The sequence below is a fragment of the Dermacentor silvarum genome, chromosome 9 (assembly GCF_013339745.2).
Source record: "Dermacentor silvarum isolate Dsil-2018 chromosome 9, BIME_Dsil_1.4, whole genome shotgun sequence".
In the NCBI taxonomy this organism is placed as follows: Eukaryota; Metazoa; Arthropoda; class Arachnida; order Ixodida; family Ixodidae; genus Dermacentor; species Dermacentor silvarum.
Genome location: NC_051162.1, coordinates 103,577,611 through 103,592,748, shown reverse-complemented (window position 1 = coordinate 103,592,748; position 15,138 = coordinate 103,577,611). Strand labels below are relative to the sequence as shown.

At 48.1% G+C, this 15,138-nt stretch overlaps 1 protein-coding gene across 1 annotated transcript in view; it reads left to right on the top strand.

Annotated features, from left to right (window-relative positions):
* Positions 1 to 15,138, top strand: part of LOC125940022 (venom metalloproteinase 1-like) — a 34,142-nt gene that overhangs the window by 11,750 nt on the left and 7,254 nt on the right. Inside the window, exons 5-7 of the mRNA XM_049655679.1 lie at positions 8,915 to 8,964; positions 10,415 to 10,523; positions 14,655 to 14,795. Of these exons, the coding sequence (XP_049511636.1) occupies positions 8,915 to 8,964; positions 10,415 to 10,523; positions 14,655 to 14,795 (300 nt within the window). The remainder of the gene's footprint in view (positions 1 to 8,914; positions 8,965 to 10,414; positions 10,524 to 14,654; positions 14,796 to 15,138) is intronic.

Sequence of the window (15,138 nt, the reverse complement as noted above, 5' to 3'; positions counted from 1 at the left end):
AGGACAGGGCAGACAAAAAGATGAGGTATCATTCTCTAAATTTTATTTTTCAATTCCATATGTAACTCTTCAAAACATTACATAAAAGCTCAGGCAGCGAATTCTTGGCCAATCCTCCAGAGTGGGTACGAGCCAAAGTGTGAGGCCATCATCATCATCATGGCTATGGCAGACTAAGCGGAACATTACATTTTGGCGCAATCGCGCAGTTTTGGACTATGTGGGTGTTCACGATCGCCCGACGCGAAGACGGCGATCTGCTCGCCAATACATGCCAGGAAGACAGAGACGATGCCATAGACCTTCCAGAACAGGTCAGCACACCGGACTTCCTGACGTTCCTAGCTCACAAGGCTAACATCACCCTTGAAGAAATGGGTTCCAATCCATTTCCAATCCAAGCCAGAGTTGATCTGCAGGCGACCGAGTTTGAACAGTGGGTCCACAGATCAAGTAGCCACGACGAATTGACAACCAAGGAACAAGGAGTTAGCCTAGTTGTGCAACACCTTTTGCGTATGCAGCAGTAGCAAATGCAACAAAGTGAACAGCTGTTGAGGGTTTTAACGACAGCGTGCAACTCCCCAAGGCATGCAACGCGAGAAGTGGTTGTTCCTGATTTTTTTTTACGATACACAATCGAGACCGTCGATCGGGCTTCATATTTTTAATATGCATGCTCGCAGAACAAGTGGAATGACGACTGTGATCGCATGGACAATATGCGTCGTTTTCTTACAGAAACATTGGGAAGGGGTTCCATTTGAGGATACCAAGCCATGCATCCGAGCCCTAGGTCGAACGGAAAAACTGTTTCGTTCGTGCATTTGACCAGAATTCTGTTGAATGTTGGGACAAGGCTGTTTTTTTTTTCGAGCATCGAGAAGGAACAGCTATCGACTACTACTTTGAAAAACGGCCACTCTTGCAACTTGCAGACCCGAAATTATTTGAATCTTCTGTAGTCGCGATAATAATTCATGCGATGACGAAGACGTCTCAGCGCGGAGTTCTTCCTAGACCACATGCGACGCTAGAGCAACTGTTGCATTCCCTGAGGTACAATGAGGTACAGCGACGAAGACAGGATAATCTTTGGTTATATTTAGCTCTGCTATCTCCTTCTTGTTAAGCACAGTGATTGATGCTCCGCTGTCCACGAGTGCTTTCACATCCGTTTCATTTACTTGTGCGGGAACAAATATCAGCTTGGCACCATCAGCGTCACATCACTACTCAGTCGTGAAATGTTCAAAAATGTCAATGTGATTGTGGCTGACAATGGCCCTACTTTCAGAAGGGAGCGTTTAAAACAATGGACTCTACAACGAAATATACAACTCGTTTTGCTGCACCATATCATCCTGAAGCCAACGGGTTGGCTGAGATAGCGATAAGAGATATCAAGCTGTTTATCACACTCTATCCGGAATTCCAAGGTGGTTGGAGGTGTGTTCTTGAAGCGGTTGTTAATCACCATAACCACTCTCATACAACTGCTTTGGAATGCAGTTTATATTTTGCTTACCATGAGAAATCAACGTGGCTGCCAGCTGATCACCTGCTTCGTCGCACATGCTAACCCTCCAAGAACGCAAGAAATAGGTAGAAGAGAGCGAAAAATATAAGGTCGCCATGAAGCGTAACCACGACCGTGCTCACTCCACAAAGGTACCTGACATCAATGTAGGAGATTTTATGCTGGTTCTAAAAGGTTTGCAAGGCTCAAAAGCTCCTTCAAGACAGCCAGCCAACAAGGAGTCTTGAAGTCAATTTGGTACAGCGGACCACAAAACGCGACTGAGATGGCATCAATCGGCAACGTGGTGCCTTATTTTTTCCTTGAGGAAAATAAAAACTGATTCTGATTCTGATTCTGATTATCAACCCAGGAGGGTTGACGTTCAAGGGGGGGGGGGGGAGGTGTAACGATCATAAAAGGATGAAGACGGCCTTCTTGAACGAGAAGAACGAAGGACAGGGCAGAGAAGAAGACGAAGTATCATTCTCTCTGACTATGGCAGAATAGAAAGCACATTACAATCTTGTGAGGTGCAAACTAGGTATGATGTTTAAATATAGAGAAACGTTGGGAGAGCCATGGTTCCGAAGTACATGCTCTAATATTATACTTTCTGAGTAATCAAGTTTCTCATTGTACTCCGGGCAATAAACTGAATACAACTAAGTGATCAGCCCGGACTCTGCATCGGTTCACTGCGCAGATTTCTGTACAACATTAATTCGAACTGGCAGCCTTTCCTTACGGCCTGGATCGCAAGCCAACAGAGCACCGTAAATATTTTTCTTGGGTACCAAACACCACCAGTTCGTTGTGCCTACATCTATCTTTAAGATTAAAATATGTGCCTTAAAAGATTCCAAATTTTTTGTCCTCTTTAAATGTCATCGTTTTCATTTAATTTAGAATGGAAGGGACTGTTACTTTTCCATCCACCTTCTTCCTAATGCTTTTCTGACCTAGACTTTCCTGAAGCAACTGTTGAACATTCGAAACAGGATTAGGCTTGACTTCGCCACACAACATAAGCAAAAAGGGAAGCCAATAGTTTCTAGCGCAGCAACATCGAGACATTGAGGGTATGTCAGCTGTAAAAAGAATACGTCATTGCCTTCAATTGTTGAGAGTCGCCTCTAACGAGTATTAGGAAAACAACCGGATCTGACTTGATGTCGACCTGAGGGCCGCTACCATGCCCACTGACGAAATTTGATGGTAGCTGTGCATTTATATTGTAGATTGATGACGTCGAGGTGGCCGCACATGGCAGCTCCCACGTCTGTCGATAGTACACCCCTCTCGGTGTGTGTCGTCTTGAAAATTTTTTCTGGGATTAGCGAGGCTAAGTGTGCGATGCACTCCTCTTGCGTCGCGGTCGATGCCTAGGCAAGAAACGGCTTGAAAAAAATTTTGTCGCAGTTTCCCCCGAAAGGTGAATCACCAATTGCGATAGCAAATTAGTAGAGAGCCATACGGAGTAAGGATAGTAGCTTTATCAGCTGTATAAACTTGGACATGCAGCAGCACCAGCAACGCGCAGAACTGTTATCTACTCCGTCGGCGTTTTGCCCGCTTTCGCACCAAACGTGCGCGGCGTTTTATTGCGATAGCAATTATATGGACACTCAAAAGCAGATTTCTGCCGTCGGCGTCGCCGTCGCCGTCGGCGTCGCCGTCGCCGTCGCCGTCGCCGTCGCCGTGAGGTTCCGTATGACGTCATTTAGAGATGAAATCGTCGCCGCGCGCCGAACGCTGTATGTGCGAGTGAAAGGGCGCGAGGGGCGCGTCTTTCACGGGGAGTGAACGCACGGCGGAGAACAAACGCGCGTTCTGCGCCGTGCTCGCTTAAGGGCTGCAGAAGTAGGCGTCTCTTTTCTCCTTTACAATCACCATATATGTAGAGCAAACGCGCCTTCTTCGGACGCGCGAGAGGCCGTGGGGGAGGGGGAGGGAAGGGAGGCGACGTTTAGCTGCGGCACCAAGTGCCTATTTATATCAGAGGCTCCAGCAACAGTCACCAACGCCGCACGCATTTTGAGCTAACGCGGGCAAAACGCCGATGGCGTCGACAACAGTTCTGCGTGTTCTTGCTACCAAAGCCGCTCACCTTACTTCGTATGACATTGCTGTGTTGCTATCGCATTCATTGCTTCGCCCTTAGGGCGAAACTGTGACATTTTTATATAAATACGTATTTGGTGCCGCAGCTAAACGTCGCCTCCCTTCCCTCCCTCCCGTCTCCCCACAGCCTTTCGCGCGACGGAAAAAGTTGCGTTTGCTCTCTATATATGGAAAGGAGGAAACAGACGCTTAATTCTGCAGCCCTTCAGGGAGCACGGCGCAGAACGCGCGTTTGCTCTCTGACGTGCGTTCCCTCCCCGTGAAAGTGCGCCCTTTCGCGCCCTTTCACTCGCACATACAGCGTCCGGAGCGCGGCGACGATTTCATCGCCGTTGACGTCATACGGAACCTCACGGCGACGGCAGAAATCTGCTTTGGTGTGTCCATATAATTGCTATCGAAATAAAACAATCGGATTTCGCATGATGCCGACACGAGGCAAGTGATACGCCGGCTGTGTATTGTGAGTGTTTTAATATATAGTGTACAACATGCTGTGTGTAGCATTCATGCAAAAGCTTCAACTGGGCCATTGAGCGGAAAAGCTAGCGCCTGTACTCTGTATCAGCGAAACGGCAAGTAAATTCCCACTGGCTGCAGCGCCATGTCACAAGCGCTCCTCGACGGAGTTCCCAGTGGCTGCGACGCCACGCCACGAGCACGCCTCGATGGAGCAGAGCACTTGCTGCCGCGAGCGCGCACCAGATATTGCGTGAGGGAAGAGCGCATCATAGCGACGACGCGTCACCCTCGCTCTCGCATGCATGTGTTATATGCGCGTGTTTCTTGTCTGCGCACGCTTTCTACTGCGTTCTAACTGCACCTAGGTAAGGCCAACTCAAAATGCGCCAAGCGTCTTAACGTGCTCACTTGCCCGCGAGGAGTTCCCTAATCGAAGGACCGCTCAGCGGCGCTGCATTCGAAACTAATGTTTTATTGCGATAGCAATTATATGGACACTTCAACCGGATTTCTGCCATCGCCGTCGCCATCGCCGTCGCCGTCGTCGTCGCCGTCGCCGTGAGGTTCCCTATAGATAAAATCTTCGCCGCGCGCCGTATGCCCGAGCGGAAGCCTGCGGGGACGCATGCTATCACGGAGAGCGAACGCAAGGAAAGCAAGGAAGCGGGAAGCCAGCGCCGGAGGGAGCGGGGGGGGGGGGGGGGCGCACTTCTACTCTGCCAACAACCGCGCTCGTCGCTCGCTCACACCGTCGCTTATCTCCACACGGCTCTGACCTTTATGCGCCGTGCATTCGCCGCTCAGTTTCCGTTGAAGCGATAGACCGCACGTACCTTCGCCCGCTGCTGCGGCGTATGCGCTTGCTGCCAGCGTTTTGACAATCGTTGTCTGCAGTCATTCAGTGGGATCTATTCATGCTTGTTTGTGCGCGCTAACACCAAGCTTGTTCAATCAGTTAGTAATAGTCGGGCCACATTTTCCAACGCACGCTACACATGCAATGCTGCCCGGGTCGGCAGTGCAGCGCTACAGGTGTGTCCCTTCGCACGCGCTGCCCACGGGAAGCTCTTCTCATCAACACCACCGTTTCACACGCGCCTTCTCGTGGTCATCGAGTCTCTCTTCATGTCGGTCTACTTACGCCGCAGCACACCTGCTTACTTAATCAGCTCATGTTTACTACAATTCATATTGCAACCAAAGCCGCTCACCTTACTTCGTATGACATTCCTGTGTTGCTATCGCATTCATTGCATTGCCCTTAGGGCGAAACTGTGACATTTTTTTTACATTCATAACTTATAAGAACTGCCTAGGCGTTCTCTGATTTTTACAGTTTGCTATGTCGTTCATTCAGCGATACAGTGTCTCACTGCCCACTCCTTCTGACAGTTTAATTCTAAATCTACCCGAAATCTTGTAAAAATTAGGGGCAGCTTCACACTAGTGGTGTGAAGACTAGGCAAATAGCGAAGCTGGCGGAGCCACCTAGCTTTATCTCGGTTCAGCCAAGTTATTGCAAGGTTATGCTTCGAGACTCGGCCACGTTTTGCGCAATATCACTTCTGAATCATCAACAGCCCAAGCAGCACGGAAAACTCTGTCATTAAAGTATGTGATCGCTTCTGGACGCTCAAACGCTTTTGCTCGGTTTCGCGGGCTCGTAACTGCGAATCTTCTGCGAATCGCCGACATTTCGCCGTCGCTTCTGCGGCGCGATAGTCGGGATCGGTCCGAAGTCGTCTCACTCGCTCTCGAGTACCGGCGCGGTGGCTTTCTCACCGCGCTTCCTCTTCTTCGGGAGTGACGCCCTTCTTCGGTCGCCCTATCTTCGCGGTGATATCCCGGCGTGCCGATGGCGGTGCTTTTGTGTCGGCATGGTGGCGTCGCGGAGCTATATATCTCCGTGGGTTGGCGCAGTGACGTCACGGCTTAGCTCCGCCTCAGCGCAGCCATAGCCACCACTCCGCACGGCACGGTAACGTCATGGCTCGGCAAAGCTAAGGCGAAGCGATGCGGTGCGCGCGATCACGTCACGGCTCACGCAGCTGTGGCGAGGCTCGGCGCAGTCGGCACAGCTGGGGGAATCGTTGAATTGTTAGGCGACGCATGGTGACGTCCTCGCCAGGCGGAGGTCTTGCGGCGTACACTCGACGGACCATACTCGAACTTAAACAGCTACGCTAGTTCACAGGGGTATTTGCCATTGTCATAGTTACCGTTGCGCTAGACATGAATCATGACATGACAAAGACACACAAAACACATTCATGATGTACTACACCGATAAGTCCACGTCAAACCTATACACAACCGCAAGAATCGTTACACTTAGTTTGATATCTCCTCCTTAAAACGTCCTAATAAGTCATGTGCGATGTGGCGCTTACATGACTGCTTTGATGTGTTTCTTCCGCATGGCCCGGTGGAATGCTGGCCTCTCTGATGAGGGTTGTCGCCCTAGAATCAGCCTGGCTTGTCGAGCGATGTCGTCGGTGAGGTTATCCCCGTAGCATAGGACGGGGCCGTTGTCCTCGGACCAAGCCTTTGCTGGTGACCACGGTCAACCGCCGCGGGGCGTGGAGGATCAAGCCCGACTGGTGCAGGGCCACTGGTGTCCTCCTCCTACTCAACTCTTCGATCTCGACGCCATTCGTTCATCGCCTTGTTGCTGTTGTCTTCGCCCAGTCTCCTAGCGGACTTCTTCCTTCTTTTATTCTAGCGGTGTTCTCCCATTTCCCACCTCGCTCCTTCTAGGCCACGTCAGCCTTCTTCATCTTTCTTCTTTTTTCTTCATCTTCTTCTGCTCCTGACAGCCATTGCGCTTGGACCCTTTCCGCACAACCTCGAGGGTAGGCCCACATTTCGGGCGTTCACCACCGGACTACCTTTAGCTTAAACAGCTTCGCTGTTAATGAATAAAACAAGTCAACAAGAGCGAGAAAGCCAACCCTGATGAGGAATATTTGTCAGACCCCTCAGTTTCTAAAGTACCGCATGAGCTAAGCGAGGCCTATTAGACAAGAGCAAGAAGAAGACCGAAACGACCCGAGAGAATACATAAACTGAGCTCCCATTTGAAATAGAGTATTCGGGAGCTTTGGAGATGCAGTTAGAAATTGCTCGCACTCAAACTGACACAACAGCCTGGAAGCGGGGCGGAACTAGTACGGTAACATTCTAAACAGTAAGAAGATCCTCAGATATTGGGGTACTTGAGGTTCTGCGTACCAAAATAAATGCAACGCTAGTCGCCTAGCGTACAACAGAACGCAAATGTAGTTCTAAAGAACGGAAGCAGGCTGGGAAGCTTCTAGTTAGCAAAGACGTTTCGATGGGCTAATTCTAATATTTCTTCATATTTCTCCACCTGAAATTTCCCACGGTTAGCAAGTTATCGTTCTGGTTGCAGTCAGTTGAAGGCTGTTTCAAATATTACGTAATGCCGCTCAGCACTGGGGGCAAATCGTGTTTCAGATGTTTACCGAACACGTCGTGTTCGGTCAAGGCGCATAGTGCTATCACATCATTGGGGCTACAATGCACTTCGAAAAGTCGTGCCCAAAGAAGTGCACATGCCAGCGGCAGATTGTCGCACGTGGATTATGACGGCCGCCAAACAAAAATGGAGAAATTGTTAGCGTTCGCCCCACGGTCTGCAGAAAGACCTTACTTTTTACGCTGAGGCGCGCAATTACACGTTTCTTGCGGCGCTTCTCATTGTACCTGTGGCGGATCAGCTGAATTCAAAAGTGAGAGTGGAAGCCTCTAAATAGGTTGAACTTCGTGAAAGCGAGAACGTGCTAGAACTATCAGAAAATTGTGGGCGAAGACAGTGCCTGTCGAGAAACAGCGGAAGCCACGATATACCCACCCAAGGCCCCACGATATACGAAAGGAGGGTGTTCAGTAACCGACCTAGACAAGCCCACAAGCCTGGGGTATTCGTTGTTTACTATGCGGAAGCGCGAAGCTCCTTATTGTTGTACCTCTTCTCGTGCATGGAGGTAAAAGGGAGAAAGTTGAAGAACAAGCGTTTGAAGCTACTCGTATCGGATGTGACGAGTATAAAATTTTTTTAATGCCAAGTTAGAAATTCTAAAAGTGAGCGTTTTAAGGCTGAGTAGCTGACGCGTTTTCGAATCAATGCATGAATTTTGTAATTGTGGCCTGCATAATTGGTAGCTCCGTATTAGGCCTCAATATTGAACGCTGCATGAGTTTTCTTACTATAAAAATAGGCTGATCACGTTGAATGGATAAAACTTGTCATTCCTCTCACACTATTTAAAGTGGCAATTTCGGTCCTATCGTGAATAAGACAGGCGTTTAGGTGCCCGTTATATGTGCCTATAACGAGAAACTTTAATGCCTAGTAATCCTGTCTGTCGCTTTGTTACGCAGAAGACAAGTGTTATATCTGTTATGGGCTGTGTAAACCGGCTGAATTTTTTATATCAGGCGAGCGACCCACCATCTAACCGACACAAAACCATCTATGTGTACACGTAGACGGCTTAGCTTTAAGTTTACTCATTGTAGGTCATGAACGTTGATGCCAGTGATGCAAAACTGAAGATTGATTCCGCCTTCATGGCTGGGGGCTAAATACAATACAGCAATGTGTATATAATATTTTCACAGGAATCTAGGGCCGCCTTTACTAATTCCGTGATACCTTTGATTAAAAGAGTACATTTTATATATAATAGATATGTTGCAGAAACTTTCTGCTTATCAGGGGCACGTGAATTCAGCTTCAGTTAAACAATGGTCGAAGTCTTATTTAGTTGTTAATTATAATTTCAGCCAAAACATGGAAACCGTGAAATCTGATGGCACGTGGGTTCCATTGTATGGTATGGTATATTTTTATGCCTTTTGTCACTCACATACTCTGATAAAGAAAAATCCAATATTTCAGTGTTAGTAACAGAAAAAAATGCATACATTAGAGACGTAACAGCTATCGCCAAAAGTACAAGTTACATGTTTGTCAATTCAGTTTCCACATTGGATACTCGACATTCCTCGGGCTAAGCGATATTACTACTTATTTGAAAGAATACTCACAACAGCACATTAAGCAGTTTGTTTTAAGGCGCTAGCTTTTGTTCGCGCTTTTCTTCGCGCTTTTGGCGTCGTTCACAGACGGAGACTTTCGCTGCACACGTTTTCAGCGTGCAAAAACGCGTTTGCATCAGTTGAAGGGTGCCCTTACACCAATGAGAGAGGACAGTTCGGTACTGGTGACCGAAAACACTTACGCAAGGTCGTGGTAACGCAGCATTACGGTTACCTTGAATACCACCAGATGATCTTGCCTTCCGCGCATCAACGCTGGAGAAAACCAGTCTCGCATAGTGGGTGTTAGCTTTTCTTAAAGGCAAACCAACCAACAAATTAAACCCATTGCGGCCACACTATCGTGTAATATCACGGGAAAAAAGCAGCACTCTATGACTCCCGGGCTAAAGAGCGAGCCCGACGTGAGGTGTGGAAACACCTAGCGCGCCAAAGCAGTCCTACCTTGCGTACCGCAGAAGCAGATGCAAAGCGACATAGACGCGTCGAACCTGCACACAAAGCTGCCATGGAGAAGAAGAAGCACACCGTCTTGTACACGCTATGTCCGCGTGGTCCGAGTCGTTGAGCCAGGCGAGAGGCGTCGGATTCGGCCAGCAAATTCACCAATCTAGACAATGGCTACTACCAAGGCTGCTTCGTCTCAAACTACAGCTAACGCTTGGACATTCGCGTTACACCCTTCTAGCAGTCCTAGGAGTTATTTTATTAATTTTACGAGGGCTTTTGGCACTGTAGGCTAAAAAAACTATTCGTGTAGAATAAAAAAATTATTTCGTGTAATCTTAGCTGTTGCGATGCGAACGAATTAAATTGAACACTTCTGTTAATTTACGGATTTATTTTGGATCAAGCATTAAGTATTTTACGAGTATTACTATGTTCTATAGTTCGTGACACTTGTGTGCCTCAGCGCTGTTATTTTGGTTGTTTGTTATTTCGGCTAATAGTATTACTATTCGTCCCTGTCTTACACCTTGCTTATCGTCCTTTGTAGGCCACGGAAACGACAGTACTCACTTCCAATAATTAAACATGTCTTTGCTATTGTTATAAAAAAAGAAATATTGCGAATGTAATGTTACGTTGTCTTAATAAATTATTCATAAGTAGTGATAAGCTGTGAACGGCAGCATGCTCTACAATCTTTGTGAGATAATATGCTTATCAAATGCTCTCATCGAAGCCAACATCGGCTTATTTATTTGCACGTTTCCAAAACAGGAATCACGAATACAGGAGGGGTTTGCAGTCCAATCAATATCGTCCTTGCTATGGACACCGGTGAAAAGTATACAGGTGCGACAAGCGTAGCTCACGAAATCGGACACCTGTGAGTACCTTGGGAAAAACTTTGCACCATTTTTTAAAACGAAGCTGTTAGCCTCTGCACTCCGTTTCATACATGACGTACAACGCTATGGAAGCTAGAGATACTTTTTGCAATACCTGGGTTCGCCTTTAAAAATAGTTTGTTGTTTATTGATCGATGTTTGTGAAAATTTCCTTTATATAAGCTCAGTTCTGAACGAAAAAAATGAATTTACTCTTAGAACCGAACAATGCACTCATGCGGCTGCTAACACGTTGTTTTAGATCAATTTGCTTTTCTTTGATCTTTATTTGCAGCCTGTCGTGGCAGCCTCACGTGCAAGCTCACGCGAGTAAATTCCGCTGGTGCGCAGCGAAGCATAGACGGAATGAGCGGAGTGATAAGTTTGGGTGAACGTACTTCTTGCGTATCTTCCACAGCGTTGCACCTGATGTATGAAACGGAGTATAGTTGGTCGGGATTTTCGTGGCGTGCTCACCCAAAAAGCGGCAGCTGGAAAAGTGGTTTGTGTGTGAGTTTCCACGTAACAGAATTATGTTTTCTCGTATATTCGAATTACAATCCGATGCTATCCTTTTTGTAGGTTTTGTGTAAGTCCACTTTAGGAATCTTGACACCGTTTACCTTGAGATATTCAATTAGTTCAATAACTCACTTGCGCCAGACGGAGGGCCTACATGAATGAGGACGAATGAAGATGGACCCCAAACGGCCGCAGGAAAAGGGCTTGGTCTTGGAGTTTCCATGGAACAAAATTATGTTTTCTCGTAAACCGTCGAACCTCGACATAATGAAGCTGTATTTCCAGCGAAAAAAAAATCGTGAAGTCGCAAATTTTGTTAATTCGAGGTTTTAATGTTTCAGCAGCAAAATGAATTTCACATATTCCCAGTACATTCCTCGTGGATATTATCTCGTCAGTAACACGTATAAACAAATGAAAAGAAGGTCGGCTCATAATGGCGTGGTAATGCATCGGCATGACTCACGGCAAGCGAGATTAGCGTGCTGCATTGCGCGGCGCCATAAATCTTGATGTCATAGCTGACCGCGCTTAGTGCTAGCTGCCGTCATCAGATGGCGCCCTCAAATTCAAAACAAAATTAAATAAGATACGGATGTTCTTCACGGGAAAATGATATCTCGCAGTTTCGCCAGAAAGGCGGAGCATTGATAGCGATAGTAGAGACTACACTAAGTAAGGTTCGTAGCTTTATTGGTGTCACGCGCGCTCAGGAAAAGATCACTCGCTGTCGCAATGCAAACCAAAGCTTCGCACTGTGCCTGGGAAGTTTGAGATTACGCGTCCACCAACACTAGACGAGCGGTAATCAAATGCATGTGAAGACACCAATCATTGGGGTTTTGACTTTGCACTTTCCGAAGATTACCTCCAAAGTACGGCGCGTGGCCCGCGTGTGGACAGCCATGCGCAGCTACAGCAAGGGCGGTGAGGAGACGCGCACCCTAGGGGAAGAGGGCAGATGGGTGCCCTTCCCTTGCCCCCCTCGACCCTCTAGCGCGTGCTATCACGTTATCCCGACGCTCGCCCGTCCCCATCCTCCTTGCGCTGAAGGAATCGTAAGCACTCTCTTTTCTCCGAGCGCTCAGAGATGCCGCGCGCTCGCCGTAACTTTTACTCGAAAAAGCCGCAGCGCTGTTTCCTGCATCCTGCGTCTTGAAGCGCGAGCGCTTCGATTGCATTTTTAAAGGGAAAGCTTTACTAAGCTAGCCGAGCCGAGTCTCGCCGTCGCCAGCAATTTGACCTTCATTTGACCGCAACTGCGCCGTATCCTTGGCAACGGATCACGTGACTCGCCGCCGCCGACTTGGCGCAAGCGCTCTCCGTAGCCGGGTCGCCGCCTGACCGCGTGGCTCGCAGCGCGCCTGACTAAACAGGAGCGCCGCGCTCGTGCGAGCTTGGTCATGGATGAGAGCGAGGCCGTTCCATCTTCTGAGCTTTGCGCGGGAGCGGGAGGCTTTTAGCCATGGAGGAAGGAAAAAACTGAGGAGGGGCCCTGATGTCACTCTTTGTGAAGTCAAGTGACGCCGGAAGTTGGCGTTACTCCGCCATCTTGTCGTGGCAGATTCTCATCTCTTCTTTTCATTTTCACGAAACCCTGCCGAGCTGCGCGCAACCGGGCCACTCGGGCGCACGTGCTCCGCAGCGATCCTAAACCGAAAAATGTAATCGCGATGTGTCATCGCATTGCCGTTGCCGACGTCATGCTGAAAGAAGTTTATAATGAACTTCGGAAATTCGACCGTGCGTTCGAATTCACTGCTTTTACCTGCTTTTATGAAAAGAAAGATGCTTTATCAGTCCAGCCAACCGACCTGTTCTCACCAACAGTAGCTACCTGCCGCTGCCCAGTTATTGCGTCTATTTAAAACGATCACCTTCATCGCTCGCTTCTACTTGTTTTTCTCTCCTTTGAGTTCGTGGATTCTCAGACGGATTTGCGATCTCGACTCCCGGCGCTACGTAAAAAGTCTACGCATTCTCCACCAGCACACCTGTGCAGGTGTGTAGGACCCTCGAAAGCACTCCCCTCAAACAAGCTCGTGCTGTCGCGAGTACTGCGAGAAACAAGTAACAGTCGAGCAACATGTGTTTTAATATGTACAAAAGCAAGTTGTTACGGAACACAAAGTTTAAAGCCAGGATTATGCATTCTTGCATAACGTTCTACGTTATCATCGTTACTTATTATCGCCCTCTGTCAAAAGCAGGAATACTGCACGACTGTCACTGACCTGCAAGGCGTTCATTCATTCCTCCTGAGCGGTTGCGGTTCCACCTAGCGGGTTTCCGCTGAACTATTACGTCAAACACTTGCTTTGCATCGAGTTGTTGAGAAATTCGACTTCGCCCTGCCATCTGCTAGCCGCTTGGTTAGCTCAGATGGTAAAGCGGCTGCCCCGGAAAGGCGGTGGTCCCGGGTTCGGGTCCCGGGCCAGGACGAATTTTTCTTCAACTGCGAGGCTTTTCTTTAGAGGAATCCGTATGGGTTTCCTTTGTAGCAACTGCTACATTTGGGTGGATGTCTCATTTTCTCTTTAATTACTTCTCTCCACCTAGCGGGTTTCCGCTGAACTATTACGTCAAACACTTGCCTTTGCTTAGAGTTGTTGATAAATTCGACTTCGCCCTGCCGTCTGCTAGCCGCCTGGTTAGCTCAGATGGTAGAGCGGCTGCCCCGGCAAGGCGGTGCGGAAAGGCGGTGTTCTCAGGTTCGAGTCCCGGACCAGGAGGAATTTTTCTTCAACTGCGAGGCTTTTCTTTCGAGGAACCCGTATGGGTTTCCTTTGTAGCAACTGCTACATTTGGGTGGATGTCTCATTTTCCCTTTAATTACTTCTCTCCAACGAGCGGGTTTCCGCTGAACTATTACGTGAAACGCATGCCTTTGCTTCGAGTTGTTGACAAATTCGACTTCGCCCTGCCATCTGCTAGCCGCCTGGTTAGCTCAGATGGTAGAGCGGCTGCCCCGGAAAGGCGGTGCGGAAAGGCGGTGTTCCCCGGTTCCAGTCCCGGACCAGGAGGAATTTTTCTTCAACTGCGAGGCTTTTCTTTCGAGGAACCCATATGGTTTTCCTTTGTAGCAACTGCTACATTTGGGTGGATGTCTCATTTTCCCTTTAATTGCTTCTCTCCAACGAGCGGGTTTCCGCTGAACTATTACGTCAAACGCTTGCCTTTGTTTGGAGTTGTTGACAAATTCGACTTCACCTTGCCATCTGCTAGCCGCCTGGTTAGCTCAGATGGTAGAGCGGCTGCCCGGAAAGGCGGTGATCCCGGGTTCGAGTCCCGGACCAGGACTAATTTTTCTTCAACTGCGAGGCTTTTCTTTCGAGGAACCCGTATGGGTTTCCTTTGTAGCAACTGCTACATTTGGGTTGATGTCTCATTTTCCCTTTAATTATTATATCCTTATACATAACAAATATCATTAACCACTTTTCTCGTTAATTTGCATCTTTTTCTTCCTGCTGAGGTCCCTCGACTCGAAGAAGCTTTTTATTATAACCGCTCATTGGTTGTTTAGTAATTTTAAGAGGATAACTTATTATGCAGGCTTATAACAAATATTTTAGACAATTTCTTGTTTGTGTGTTTGCTTCCCACAGGTTAGGTTCTCCTCATGATGGTGAGGGAACTTCAAAACATTGCCAACCCGGTGCCGGATACCTCATGAGCGCAGGAGCCGTGGGGGATATCCGCCCTCAATATTCACAGTGTAGCATCGAAGCCATCTCAGCCTTTGTAACGTAAGTGGTCTCTGATTTTTATAATACATTGAGTGGAGCATAGCGTTACATACGATTGCCTTGAGCCACTTAGAGCTTTCAATTTTGGCAAAATGGCAACGCGTGGTTCTACGTGTGATCAGCGCAACGTTGAATTCTATGTTGGTGTTTTGTATTAGTCTAGCCTCCGTGGCCTGGGGATGGCACATGCACGCGAGAGTTTCATGCGCAACGTTTTGGAAAATGAAGTCTGTCCGGCTCCCATAACTAGGGGCGCAGCATCTTATAAGATCGCAGCAAAAAATCAGTTTTATTATGCGGAGACCAGTGAGAGTAGCGGTCGTTTGGTAGTGGTATACTTCGT